The 14,848-nt window shown below is 30.7% G+C and overlaps 1 protein-coding gene across 4 annotated transcripts in view; it reads right to left on the reverse strand.

Annotated features, from left to right (window-relative positions):
• Positions 1-14,848, reverse strand: part of LOC115876088 (myosin-11-like) — a 38,100-nt gene that overhangs the window by 15,635 nt on the left and 7,617 nt on the right. For 3 of the 4 annotated variants that reach the window (XR_004049092.1, XM_030891787.1, XM_030891785.1), the window contains exons 8-10: positions 11,603-11,909; positions 6,323-6,441; positions 938-1,219 (exon numbers count right to left, since the gene is read on the reverse strand). Coding sequence is in view for 3 of the 4 variants with exons in the window: in XM_030891787.1 (XP_030747647.1) it covers positions 938-1,219; positions 6,323-6,441; positions 11,603-11,909 (708 nt within the window). In the remaining variant the exon portion in view is untranslated. The remainder of the gene's footprint in view (positions 1-937; positions 1,220-6,322; positions 6,442-11,602; positions 11,910-14,848) is intronic. The other variant, XM_030891786.1, reaches the window with a different exon arrangement.

Below are 14,848 nucleotides of genomic sequence, written 5' to 3' on the forward strand. Positions count from 1 at the left end.
TAAAAAGGACATTGTTTTTTTAATAATTGTTTGTTTTGTAAACATTTTTTGAAGACAATACAGTTTTGAACCGGCTCTGCGATATAAACAAGGATCTTACTATTATTTGAGGTTAGAAAGTATTTAAATAATATAAAACATAATCAAAATCATTTTTTATCATAAATTATAGAGGTACTTACGTGTTTTGATATTATTATCAGGAAATAATACGTTTAGTTAAACAGGTACGCTGCCAGGCAAGTTCTATCGGCGGGTCTTTGCAAGAGTTGAAATCTAAAAATACAAAAATACGTTTACATCTTAGTTGTATTTACGAATAAAGTATTTGTGTGTAATTTCTGACTTACCAGTTAACTGAATAATCGCATTAAATACATCGAAATGGTAATTTAATATTGTAAAAAAGCAAAATTGTTTTGCATCATTTGCCAGGACAGCCCGGCCAGCTTCTTTGTTGACAAAATGGCCGCGGTATCATGATTTAAGCAATGTGAGTGACAAAGAAAGCCAATGCCTGGCAGATGTTGCTTTCTTTGTCGTTGATCCTGGCACGTTTAAATTTGACTGTTGCCTGTTTTCCCATACAAGTGACACCCCCGTGGCTTCACTCTTTTTAGTTGGATTGGTTGAGTTATTTGGCGGGTTGGTTAGCATGGTTATTTGCAGGGTGTTAATTCATTGGTTAGTTGGTTATTTGGTGGGGTTGGTTGATTTTTACTAATTTATATTTGTTTTTTATATTTTTTATCAGTGTCGAGGTTATTTGGTGGGGTGGATAGCGTTGGTTAGTCCTTATAAAATTTCTATATTTCATAAAGCCGTCAAGTGCGTCACATCAACGACGTCATACCTATTAACGGCATTTTAGTAAGCTACCGTTTAACGGCAGTTTAAGTACAGCCATATAAATATACGAATTAGCAACAATACTTACTTGTTCTTCGTTTTCCCGCATCTGTTTTTCAGCGTTTTCTTTCAAATAAGTAATCTCAGTTTGACTTGTTTCGACGTCATTTATTAAAACGAAATTGCGTTCGCGCAAATCCTTGTTGTTATTTTTTAGTTCTTCTAATTCTTTTATTAGATCCGTTCTTTCGGTTTGGAGATCTTCTAACTCTTCCTTCAAAGTTATCACTTCATCTTTCAAGGTCGAGACTAAATCGTAGTTTTCAACCATACTGGAATTTGAATTGTAATGTGACAGTCTGACATCGGCCTATAAAAAATATAATACTGTAGCCAGAGCTGCAAGCTCATAGAAAACTTAAGTCTTTTTTTGACTTCAATCATTTTAATGACTTAAGCCATTTGATTTTAAGTCATTTTTCGGAAACTGACTTAAGACTTAAAATTTAAGGCTTTTTCAAAATGACTTGTGGCTTTGAAATTTTTGTTTGCCGTAAACAAAATTTTTATAGCCCTCTTCGTTTCTGAGCTACAGGGTCTTTTTGAAAATTTTGCAATTAGGGACAGCCCCCGTATCTCCGTTATTGTGGATTATATCGAGAAGGTAAAAACTGATTCTTGTAGAACTTTTTACGTAGAATACAGTGGCGTAGTCTGTTTCTCTACGAAAAGAATATTTTTGAAGATATGAACTATAGTTATGTTTTTTTAAATGGAATACCCGGTATATTTATAAATTATACAGGGTGGCGCCTCTCATACGCCGCGGAGGTTCCAAGGAGAACGACAGTTTGTATTGAAATGAAATTTCGTGAGCATATGTAGGTTAATTCAGAGCACTTTTTAAAAATATAGAGAGTTCTACAGGGTGTCCCCAAAATAGTTACATATCAAAGTCGTGTTTTTTGTAATGGAACACCCTATATATTAATTGATTGTCGGATTTTGGGAGAAAAATAAAGGTGAGTTTTATAAGAGAAGTATATGACTAAAATGTCAGACTTATTTAACATTTTCTAGAAATAAAGAACAATTTTTAAATTACAATAAAAGCTACCTAAATTGGAATTTACCCGGTATAGCTTAATATGTAGTTAAATTAACTATTGTTAACTTTAAATCAAATTAAAACATGATCCAAAAAGTTATACAGGGTGAGACAAAATTATTATTGAACATTGGTCACCTTTAAAAGCATGTTACTCTCTTATTTGAAATGGGACACCCAGTATATTATTCCGACATTCTATGGAGAATTCATGTATCTTCAAAAAACTATCAAGGTTGCCTACCCCTCAAACAAAGATTTTCCTAGATATTTTCGTTTACATGGTTTGATCTGAGTAGATCTTTATTATTTGATAAAATCTAGGTGGCTGTGATATGTCTGACGTTACTTCAACATAGCTGTCTAATTACTCCAACTTTAACAACTAGTTATCATTTTGTGTCAGTTAAAAAAAAATCTCAGAAATTTGCCAAAAATGCAAACTTATGCATCAGGAGATCCTTTTGAAAAGACAATCATTTTATGCAGTTAACAAGAAAGGAAGTATATTGAGCATTTGATTTCATTTAGCTAATTTTTGTCGCATATTTATCGGTTTATATCTACATAGTTTAAATTCTGTAATAATTAAAATATGTTTTAAACGTGTATTTTTTTATTACCTTTGAGTATTTTACTCTAAAATCTTTAATTTTTGTTAAATTAACAAAGGGTATATCACACAGCCACCTAGATTTTTTCAAATAATAAAGATTTACTGGCGCAAAATCATAAAAATTAAAATATCTGGGAAAATCTTTGTCTGAGGGGTAGGCAACCTTAATAATATTTTGGAGATATATAAATTCCCCATTGAACACCGGAAAAATATACTGGGTGTTCTATTTAAGATAAAGGAGTAACTTGCTTTTAAAAGTGACTAATGTTCCATATTAATTTTGTCTCGTCCTGTATAACAGTTCGGGTCAAATTTCAATTTGGTTTAACATAAAATGGTTACTGTAATTAAATATCAGGCTATACAAGGTCAACTAAAATTTAGGTAGTTGTTATCGAAATTTAAAATTTACTCTTCATTTTCACTAAATGTGAAATATGTCAAAATCCTCAGATTTTAGGTATATGCTTCTTTAACAAAACTCACCTTTATTTCTTTCTTAGAATCCGAAAATCAATTAATATATAAAGTGTTCCATTAGAAAAAACAAAACTTTGATGTGTAACTTTTTTTGGGGACATCCTGTATAATTCCATATATTTTTATAAAATACTTTCAGTTAATCTACATATGCTGCCAAAATTTCATTTCGATATAAACTACCGTTCTCCTTGGAGCTTCCATGGCGTATGAGAGGTGCCACCCTGTATGATCTGGCTTGCCATAAGCTTCTCAAAAATATATATCACTCTATATTTATTTTCACTATTTACTGCAATATTAAAAAAAACTATTAAAAGATCATATTTATTAGTAGGCCATGACTAATAATAAAAGAAACTAAAGAATTATTAAAAATATACACTGCTATCTGTCTCTTGTTTTATTTTGAGGGCCACTAATAAATTCGTTATAATGTTAAGGAAACTTAACTCTCTACCGCTATTTGTAAATCTTGGAAGCTATCGTATCGGAACTTTTAAAAATTCCTTTAGCTAATTTACGTGAAATATACTTTCAGCAAGATGTGGCTTCCCCTCATAACTTAACTTACAATGAAAATATTAGATTTTTGTTAAATTATTATTTCTCAAATCAATGAATTGGAACCAATGGACCCATATGATGGCCTCCCTGATTCCCGGATTTGTCCTTTCTCGATTTCTGATTTTGGGGATTTTCGAAATATGAAATTATAAATAACAAAATGTCGAACACCTGGAAAATGCTATAATAATGCAAGCTTTTAAAAATTTGCAAACCCATCCTGTTATAATAAATTTCGTTATAAAAAAAAGAAAATTATATTCGGAGATTCAAAAGTAAAATATATCAATTCCAAATAAAATTTTAATATTTGTATGACAATTTTACTTTGAATAAGAAGACTAATGGTTGTCGCCCACTAGACCGCGGCGCGACGCGGCGCGGCGCCATGTGGAAATTTCTTTTGTCTGCTTGCCATGTATTTAAATGGACCAACGCACATTAGAGCGCGCAGCGCAGAAGCGCGCCGCGGGATTTCCGTCAAGAATTCGGAAGACTTCTCTAGCAACTTTTTTCCGTCTCCCGCGTTTCGGCGCGTTGCAGTGTGCGTACTCACAAGGGAAATAATTTTGCATTCGAGTTTTTTCAGTTGGCTTTTTGACTAGGAACTAGTGATATGTATCAATGGCAGAATTGTATTTTTAAAGGTAAATTAGGCAAATCGATTTTCATAAAGGAATATGATATTTTTTTTTAGTCTTCCCTCACTAGACAGATGGACGAAATGCCTTTCTATCAAAGATTTAATATAATTGAGGGGTGTAGAGGCAAAACTGGCAATCTCCACTTTTTAACAAAAGTGACAATCTCCAATTTTAAATTCTAATTACCTAAATATATAAAAGATCAGGGTTTTTTTGACCAGATAACTAATATACACATCAGAATAAATAAGAATTATCAAAAATATTAGTTATTTGTCTCTTCTGAAAAAATATGAAGAGTAGATATACCCGGTGTTTTTTCTTCTAAAACCCTCAATTGAGGAGTCCGTAAAATGTTTCCTTTATATTTTGTAATACTGAAAAAAATGATTTTGTCTTTTATTAAATCTGGAAAAAGATAGTAAAATTCTCCAAACTTCTTTCTTTTTTTGTTAATCGTATGAGTCCAAACTTTTCCTCACCCCCTCTTCCTCTGTTAGAAGAGCACAAAAATACGCTTTCGTCCGTACTTGAACTCATTGCTTTAAAAACTAAACTACAGTAAGTAAAAAACACTTCGACTATAACTAAATAGCGTTGCCGCGTTTCAAAAGCGCGCTATAGTGGGCGCAGTCCCATCGCAGCCGGAAAAAATTCTCTTCCCAGCGCCGCGCCGCGCAGCGGTCTAGTGGGCGACAACCTTAAGGAAGGAGCATAATGCTATCCATGTATTCATGCATGGTGGGCGGAAAAAGCACTCTAGGGTGGGGATCCTTGATGTTTGAGGATTCATTTGACACATTTGAATTTGATTTGAAATTTTGTGGATTTGTCAGTCTTTACGGAGCTTATTTTATGTTGTTTTTTATTCTACTACTGATAGTTGTATAAAGGTAGTAAATCTAGATGGAAATTGTGGCAGAACTTAAATTAACAGTGACACTATCGCGATTTATCGAAAAAGACTCTAAAATAGTTGGTTGTGTAGCGTGCGGTAGATCTCGGCAAAAATTGAGTGAAATAATGGAACAACTTTTCGCTAGTAAGTGACTATATAATATACATACGTGTAGTAAACCGATCATTTATGAAATTCACTTAAATTAACTAAATTATATATTTTTCTTGCATTTTAGCTTTTATTTACTACTTGTCAAAGATCAGGTGTCAAAGAATTTTGATACGTTAATTTGACTTACCTTCTTCAGTAGCGTATCGGATGTTTGTGTTAATAAATGCTTATTATAACTTATCTATTTTTATTAGAATTATATATTTTAATAACTACCAACATTTATTCACAACGTAAAATAAAACAACAAATTATTGAGTCTACCCCACGTCTACCCTACATCATAGTTTTACATTTTTTAAATAAAATTAGAAGGGCACTGATAAACCGGAATTTAAGTCGGCCATATTTGAGGCCCATCGCGGTGTACCTAAGATTTTTGATATGCTCCTTCCTTAGTCTTCTTATTCAAAGCAATTTTAGTAAATACCATTTTGATTGTTTTTATTTATGACGGCCTACTAATAAGAAAATGATTTTTAAATATTGCAGTAAATAATGAAAATAAATAGAGAGTGATAGTTATTTTTGAGAAGCTTACAGCCAGGCGGATCATACGATTTATAAATATACAGGGTGTTCCATTTGAAAAAACATAATTTTAGTTCATATTTTCAAAAATACTGTTTTCGTAGGAAAACAGATTACGCCACTGTATTCTACGTAAAAAGTTCTACAAGAATCAGTTTTCACCTTCTCGATATAATCCACAATAACGGAGATACGAAGGCTGTCCCAATTTGCAAAGTTTTCGAAAAGACCCTGTATCTCAGAAAGGAAGAGGGCTATGAAATTTTTGTTTACAGCATCTTTCGTTTGACAAAAAAGTGCGGCCTCCTATCTTTACTAATAACGGAGATACCATATGATTTCAACCAAAATGGACACCCTGTATATCGAAGAATTATCTGAATATGATCATCTTGATATTAAAAAGTTCCCTTCATTTTAAAACATTATATGGTTAATGTTTAAGTACTTACCTTGCGTATTTCTAATTGCAATGACTCTGAGTTTCCATTTTGTTCCGCCCCATCATCACCACTGATATTAGATGACACCAATTTCCAATTTAAATCTTCCTCACTACTCTCATGCCGATCTTTAAGACAAATAATAATATTTATGCAACAATAAATATAAAATATCCATAGTAAGTAACACGACAGAGTTAACAGATTTCATTTTATTAATAAACTGTAAATTTATTACAAAAAAACACAAATAAATTTATTTAAATTGGTACACAGAACTAACCCTTATCATATTTTTTTCTATAACAAGGCTACTGATGTTATAAACAAGTGTTTGAATAAACAATATCTATCTGTCATTTAGAAAAAAATCAAAAGTTTTCAGACACACGCACACGTCAGCTTTCAAAAAATAGTTTTTACTGAATAGATTTCTCTGTGAATGATTAAATTTAATACTTTTTCCAAATAAAAGTTTCATTTTAATGCCAATTTTTAATAAATATCATTATAGAGATTTCCCGACAAAATTAATTATCATCGATTGTAATTTAAAAAGATACTTTGACGCCGGTTTTTGAAATAACAATCAATGATATTAACGCCAAAATAAATGGACGAATTTAGAAATCGCTTTGTTTCCTTTGGTGTAATTTTCTAACAGCTAAATATCGTTTTCAATGCAACCTAATATATTTTTAAAACTCCTACCCTCTGGGTTAGTAAAGTTTATCCAGCGTGTCAGGTAATGTTTGGACAGAAAACATCCAAAAAATGACAGAAAAAATACAATTTAATTGTAAATTATACAGTCACTGTCGTGTATCCTGTAGTTGGACAGACTATACAGGGTCACAAAAAAGTTCGTATAAATATATGTCCTAAAACACTTAGTTTTGGAGATACATGGTGTAGAAGTTTCATTTTTATTTCGATTTTTTCCAAATAATTTCTGAAGTAACGTCAATATTTGGATGAAAATTGGTGTCTGGGATTTTTGACATGAGGTATTTGATTTTGATGTCAATATGACTCCTACTAGTAGAGGGCGCCACCTACATATCTTATACCTGGTTTGAAGAGTAATAACTTTTCGTCCGTACCTGTATAAAACTACTGAGTAAAAAAATATATATTTACGACGTTTTTTACGTGAAAAAGGTCTCCTGGTAAAAATCGCTACGAGTTATGGTTTTCGGGATATTTGGAATCGAAATTATCAATACATGTCATCATTGACATAAATTAAGCATTAGTTATTAGACTGAAATCATAAATTTGAAATGGCTTTGTGCCAAAAGTTCAACAGAAACTGTTTTATCATCATTTTTTGCAGAAAAATTTATGATTAATTTAAAACATTAAAAATTTCCCAAATTTATTATTTCAGTAAAATAACTATCTACTCATCGTGTTTATTTTTCTTCAATAATGACATGTATTGTCTATTTCCATTCTAAATATCTTAAAAACGGTTGCTCATAGCGATTTTTACAAAGATTTTAGTAAATACAGAATATGACTTTTGACGAAACAAAAACATGTTTCACTTAAAAATCTTCTTCACTAACGAAATAAGGTGCACTAAGTGTTGAAAACATTTTGTTAACTCTCGGGTATTCATACTACACTGAACTGACCGTTTTAAATGAAAAAGGAAATCCAAAGTGTTATCGGATTCGAGTCAGCTAAAACCACAATCTTGTTCGAGTCTGATATCAGTGTTAATAGACATTTTCTTATTTCCGTTCCCACACTAATTTCAGTGGCGATATAAAATAAACTAACACACATTACTATAAAAATGAATTAACATTTTAGTAAGTTCTTGTTTAAACGTAAAATATCAATCCGAAGATAACAAATTCCCCAGCCATGCTATAAAAAAACTCAATATTCACATACCAACACAACAAAAAAATATGTATAAAATTTATTTGTAAATTTTTAATAAATAACATTAAAAAATATAAGGACTGCGCGTACAGACGCCAATAATAGTAGAGGAACCGAAGCGAGAATTTTAGGATTTACTAATACGCCAGGGCAGTTAGCAAAAATAGGGGAAGTTTTTGCAATCAAGCTGATTTTTCCACAGATTATAGTACTCATTAACAGTACTCTGTAAAAAAAAGTTACACCTCCTAGAGCGCTTGCTTCCTCCGCCATGTTGAATTAAAGATGGCGTCTGATCCTATTCCTTAAAAAAAACATAACTTTCTTATTTATTAACCGATTTTCGTCAAGTAAAAATCATTCACCCCTATATCAAAATTCTGGAAAAAGTACCAGGAATTGAAATCTTAAAAAATATATAGGGTGTTTTCTTTAAAAAAACTGAAGTTTGGTCTTTAGCACTTTTCTGACACACCCCGTATAATTAAAAATATTTTAACAAGAAGCAATTCATTATTACTTATAACTTTTGTATTCGCGTTATTTTACAATTCTAAATAGCAAACGAGATACTAGACTTTATCGCACTAATTGAACATCCTGTATATAAAATAGGAAGGTAAAAATGTAAAAAATCTTTTTGATGAGTGTAATTTTACATAAAAACATTATACATAACAATTATTTCCTTTATTTCAAAAACAAAATTAAGTGTCCCCGTAATTTTTTCATTTAGACCACTGTGAAACGGTGCAAGTGGGCATTAAATCTTTTAATAGATTTAAGTCTTTTTAGAAAAGATTTAAGTCAGTAAAAAAGATTTAAAACTTTTTTAATGACTTAAGTCTTTTACAAAAGACTTAAATCTTTTAGAAGATTTAAATCTTTTATGAGATTTAAGTCTTTTTAGAAAAGATTTAAGTCAGTAAAAAAGATTAAAAACTTTTTAATGACTTAAGTCTTTTACAAAAGACTTAAATCTTTTAGAAGATTTAAATCTTTTATGAGATTTAAGTCTTTTTAGAAAAGATTTAAGTCAGTAAAAAAGATTTAAATCTTTTTTTAATGACTTAAGTCGTTTTACAAAAAACTTAAATCTTTTAAAAGATTTAAGTCTTATATGAGATTTAAGTCTTTACAAAAATGACTTGACTTGAAAGAAAATGACTTAAGTCAAAGACTTAAAACTTAAGTCTCATTTTAACTTTATATTAAGATTGACTCAAAACGTAAGTCTTTATAAAACTGACTTGTTGCAGCTCTGGCGCGGCAGTATAACATAAAGAGAGAAACCTTGCACCCTGTTAAGTACACCCACCATACATGAACCATTTATACAGGGTCGTTCGTGTAGGGCAGCCGATCAGAGTAGGGAAAAAATGATCAATACAAAGATTCAAACGCGTCAGATTAAGGCAGGATGAGTTAATTACATGTAGAAAAGTGTGCATTTAAATAAGCTGACGATTTAGACGTGACATAAGGAAATGGGACAGTCACACAGTTAAAAAAAACGTCACCTGAACATTCCAGAGCGTGGTTATTTTTTTTATTTTGAAGAAAATCAGAAGCGTATCAGAAGTGAGACACTTGGGTAAAAATTTGGTTGAAATTTTTGGTTGAAATTTGTAAATTCAACTGAAATACACCAAGCTCATAGATTAGTACACCAAATTGCCTATCCATATTTTGTTAATCAAACGCACACACCATGTAATTATATAATATTAATATTAACATCTGTTGTTAATTCCAAATTTATCGAACTACTTCCCCTTATTAAGCTTCGTTTACACATAACGTTTTACCTGTCAGACTTATTTGTTCGGTCAAAACGTATCAAGTAAAACCTTTTTTTGTCGACGAAAAAAACGGACGCGCTATCTAAAAAAATAAAAAAGTTATAGGAGTAAGCCACTTTTGAGACGCACCCGGTATTAGATAAAACTGCAGGTAAAACTTCCAGTGTATATATGCTACAGAGAAAGTCGGAAATTCAGTGATTGTTAACATTCACTAGGAAATGGTAACAATTACGCATTGGACCAGCGAATGTGGTATTTTAAAGAGATTTTTCAATTTTCCTCAGTGGCGGATACAGAGGGGGAGCCTATGGAGCCCGGGCCCCCCCTAAGATCTACAGATTGGGTTAAACATTAGCCTTTTGGGTTAAAATTGGCGCACAAATAAGCATATTCTACATTACTTTTTTATTTGGATCCCCCTAAAATAAATTTCTGTATCCGCCCCTGCTTTTCCTTATAATTTCTAACATCACTATAGTGAAAGTAAAAAGATATTAAAGGTTGCCAGTAAAAGATATTTTATTGTACAGAGCGAGTGTGGTGAGGAAGAATGTCGGCGGAAGTTAGAACAAATAAAACTTTTAAGAATATTAGATCACCTAAATATTCAAGGTGATTCACATATCTTAAAATTATAATTTACTTCTTTAGTATTTATTGAAAATATAGAAAATAACGACAGAACCTTCTAAATATTAAAAGGGAAAATATAGTAAACATTTTAAAGCGTGTAAAACAATTAAAAAAAAAACATTCATAAACATAAGATTATTTGTTGGTATAAGGCTTTTTTTATTAAACTTCTTCATCGTGGACAAAATAGAGTATGCCCGAATTTTCTTCAACCTCGGGAGTTATTCGTTTTTTCAAATCGCTACTTTAAACATATCAAAACGTTTAATAAGTTCATAGTCACTAGGTTCCTTAATATCTTTTTCTCTTGCACGCTTAACTTTTGCTATGACTTCATTATATTGCAAAAATGAAAAACAAGCACTATTACATTCTTGCGAGTGCTTAGTTTACCTTAATTTTTCACAGAAAATTTCTTCCATAGGGAAAATACCGCACAGCACTTTCAACAACGATAACAAAACAATTATAGATAACAACAAAAAAAAACCTAAAAAAGTAAAGCGAATTTACGCCAGATGTTTGTCAACGTTGCCAACGTTTAGCCTAATTTAATGTTATCCTTATATTGCCGCGTATTATTCAACTTATCCTTATTTATCCTTATATTTTATAACATGTGGTAACCACGTTAACTATCGTCCAGGGAATGTTAGCATTCACTAGTAAAAGTTGGTTTAAGAATAGCTGTTGAACTTTTACCGGCGTAGTCTTAGTAAATCAGTGAATGTGAGCTTTTACCGGTAATTGTTAACAATCAGTGATTTCCAAATTTTACTGTAACATGTACGCTAGATTTCAGTCGTTATATTTTATATCTAGACGGTGATAAGACGGCAGCACTGTAGTTAGTTCTCTAGTTGGCCATCCGTTTTAACTGACAGGTGAAACTTCATGTGTAGTCGGAGCTTTAAATTGCAAAAATGCAATAGTGACGACCCAAAACAATGCTTACCTTTGTCGAAACCGTTTGTAGAAAATACCGGTGAAGTTTCGTCCGGAGAAGAAGGCGAAAATGGCGTAGTAGTATTTTTGAGCAAGACCATTTTTCGAATCGCAGAAGATTTAACTTGGGAGCCGCATTGGTGGTGTACGTTACTAGGGCTATGACATGGACAACCGCAATTTTCATAGGGCGAAGTTACAGATGACGGGGGTGCATTAGAAATATTAGAATTACCTAGACCTGACGATAAGCTTCCAGATATCGATAATTTGTTCTTCAAGACCTTTTCGAGGGTTACTTTGTTTTCGCTTAGAATCTGAAACAAAAAGTAGATTTTCTTACAATGGGGAAATACCCATAGGATTTTTTTGATAAAGTTATTTGTTAAGAACTTCAAAGTAATAAATCAATAGAGTAGACGCACAAATCAATTAACAAGTATACAGGGTGTTTCAAAACAAATGCGAAAAACTTTAGGGGGTGATTCCTTGTTCAAAATAAAGGATAGTTTGCTTTATAAACGTTGGGTCAAAAGTCATCCATTAGGGAGATATCGCGGTACAAAGATGGCGGAAAAATAATGTTTTTATTTTTTATCTTGAAAACGAAAAGAGATAGACTAATGAAATTTTATGGAAGCATTACTGTTATGAAAACACACTTTCAGGTAATTTTTTTACTTTTTTAAAATGAGTGGAAAGGGTTGAAATAAACTACCCGTATCATTCTTGTTAACGAAATTTAAAGAAAAATCTTATCAAACACACGCAAATGCTTTAATTTGGATAGTTTAGTTTGTTTAGAAACTTTTTTACCTCTTGTGTTTTTGATGATAAACTCACCGATTGGAAATTAAAAATAAAATGTAAAGCATTACATGACAGGACAAAAAACATTTTTAGATTAACAATCTAGTGATAATAACGATAATAATAATCATCTAGATAATAACGTATTGCAGTAGAGTAATGGCAAATAAAATAATATTAGGAACATCCTAAAAAGTAACAGCGGCCGACTAAATTTTTTCCTAAAAAAATTACAGCAGCCCACTAGATTCTTTATCAGAAAATGTTTATTGTCCTGACATGTAATGCTTTACATTTTATTTTTTAATTTCAAATCGGTGAGTTTTATCAAAAAAATACAAGAGATAAAAAAGTTTCTAAACAAACTAAACTATCCAAATTAATTTTTTTGCATGTGTTTGATAAGATTTTTCTTTAAATTTCGTTAACAAGAATGATAGGGGTAGTTTATTTCAACCCCTTCCACTCGTTTTAAAAAAGTTAAAAAATTACCAGAAAGTGTGTTTTCATAACAGTAATGCTTCCATAAAATTTCATTAGTCTATCTCTTTTCGTTTTCAAGATAAAAAATAAAAACATTATTTTTCCGCCATCTTTGTACCGCAATATCTCCCTAATGGTTGACTTTTGACCCAACGTTTATGAAGCAAACTACCCTTTATTTTGAACAAGGAATCACCCCCTGAAGTTTTTCGCATTTGTTTTGAAACACCCTGTATATCCCATAATTTGCAAAACTAAGTACCTAGTTTTACACTTTCGTTTTTCACTTTATACAGGGTTGTTCACCACATACGACACGAAGTATTCTATCTAAATGATTAGATTTTTACAAATTGTAAGTTTTGGATTCAATGAAGGACTATTAGAGGTACAATTTAAAAATAATTTTACAAGATACAGAGTGTCCCAAATAAGCAAAAAATTTTATAGTTGTATTTTTTAAATGGAACACCCTGTATATTATTCTATTTTTAGATTCTACGGTTTAAATAAAGGTAAATTTGATTAAAGTTTATCACACTTAAACCTTACCGTTTTCGAAATATTTTCAATTTTGTGAAATTGCAGTAACAAATTTAAGGCTTCATTTCTCCAAGGTTATTAAAGGTTTTAGTACTAAATATTTACCGAAGATTATTTATTGATCAGATGTAGTGTTGCAATACTAAACCAAACCAAATCAAATAATTACTAGCTTTAAACGGCAATAACTTGTTTAATTTAAAGGGAACACCCTATATATTTTACGAGAATCAGATGCACAATTTAATTGTCTATCAAAATGTATTATATCATTTTTTACCTATCTCTTCAAGTTTTCGTAGAAAATGCATTTTCTTATAATTTAGACCTCATTTATCACTATACCTATGGAATATTGACATTTTAGTTTTTTTAAAGCAACATAATATGTAAAAAATGTACAGGTGGTAAAAATAATAATGTTGCAAGTCTATTTGTTTACCTATTTAAATCTTTGTAAAAGAGTATACCAATTATTACTATTATTATTAATATACCACCATTATTTCCGTCCAAAAATTAATTAATTACATACTTAATTGTTTTAATTAATGATTTTTTTCTAAATAAATGTGGATCAATACAATAATAAGTTATGAAAATATACGTCTCTGTTGTTGTAAATAAGCATTTGTCAAAAAATGAAATAAAATTTATAAGGTGTTACTTTTTACCACACGGTCTAATACACATACAAAATTCAATTTTTAGTATTTGGAGCAATTATTATTATTAATCAATGTAAATGGCCAATTAATGTAGTTTGAATACTGGGATCATATTAATTGGTCCTCTTCAACAAAAAATATTTAAACAATTTTTTATCTTTTAATGAAATAAGCGAACTACATCTCAATATTAGTATCTGTACTTTTTGAAAATGTGTTACATCTTTAAAAATAATCTAAGATGTCAATATTCCATGGGTATAGTGATAAATGAGGTCTAAATTCTAAGAAAATGCATTTTCTACGAAAACTTGAAGAGGTATGTAAAATATGGTGTAATACAATTTGACAGACAATTAAATTGTGCATCTGATTCTCCTAAAATATATAGGGTGTTCCATTTAAATTAAACAACTTATTGCCGTTTAAAGCTAGTAATTTTTTAATATAAATTTTTAAACACTCTGTATAAGGTGGTAGTATTGTTATTATTGCAAAACAATATCTGCTCAATAAATAAACTTTAGTGAATATTTAGTACCTATTAAAAACTTCAATACCCTTTGAGAAATGAAGCCTTAAAATTTTTAGCGCAATTTCATAAAATTGAAAATATTTCAAAAACGGTAAGGTTTAAGTGTGATAAACCTTAATGAAATTTACCTTTATTTCAATCGTAGAATATAAAAATAGAATAATATACAGGGTGTTCCATCTAAAAAATGCAACTATAATAATTTTTACCTATTTGG

The sequence above is a fragment of the Sitophilus oryzae genome, unplaced genomic scaffold (genome assembly GCF_002938485.1).
Source record: "Sitophilus oryzae breed Bouriz unplaced genomic scaffold, Soryzae_2.0 scaffold_1396_pilon_pilon, whole genome shotgun sequence".
Taxonomy (NCBI): Eukaryota; Metazoa; Arthropoda; class Insecta; order Coleoptera; family Curculionidae; genus Sitophilus; species Sitophilus oryzae.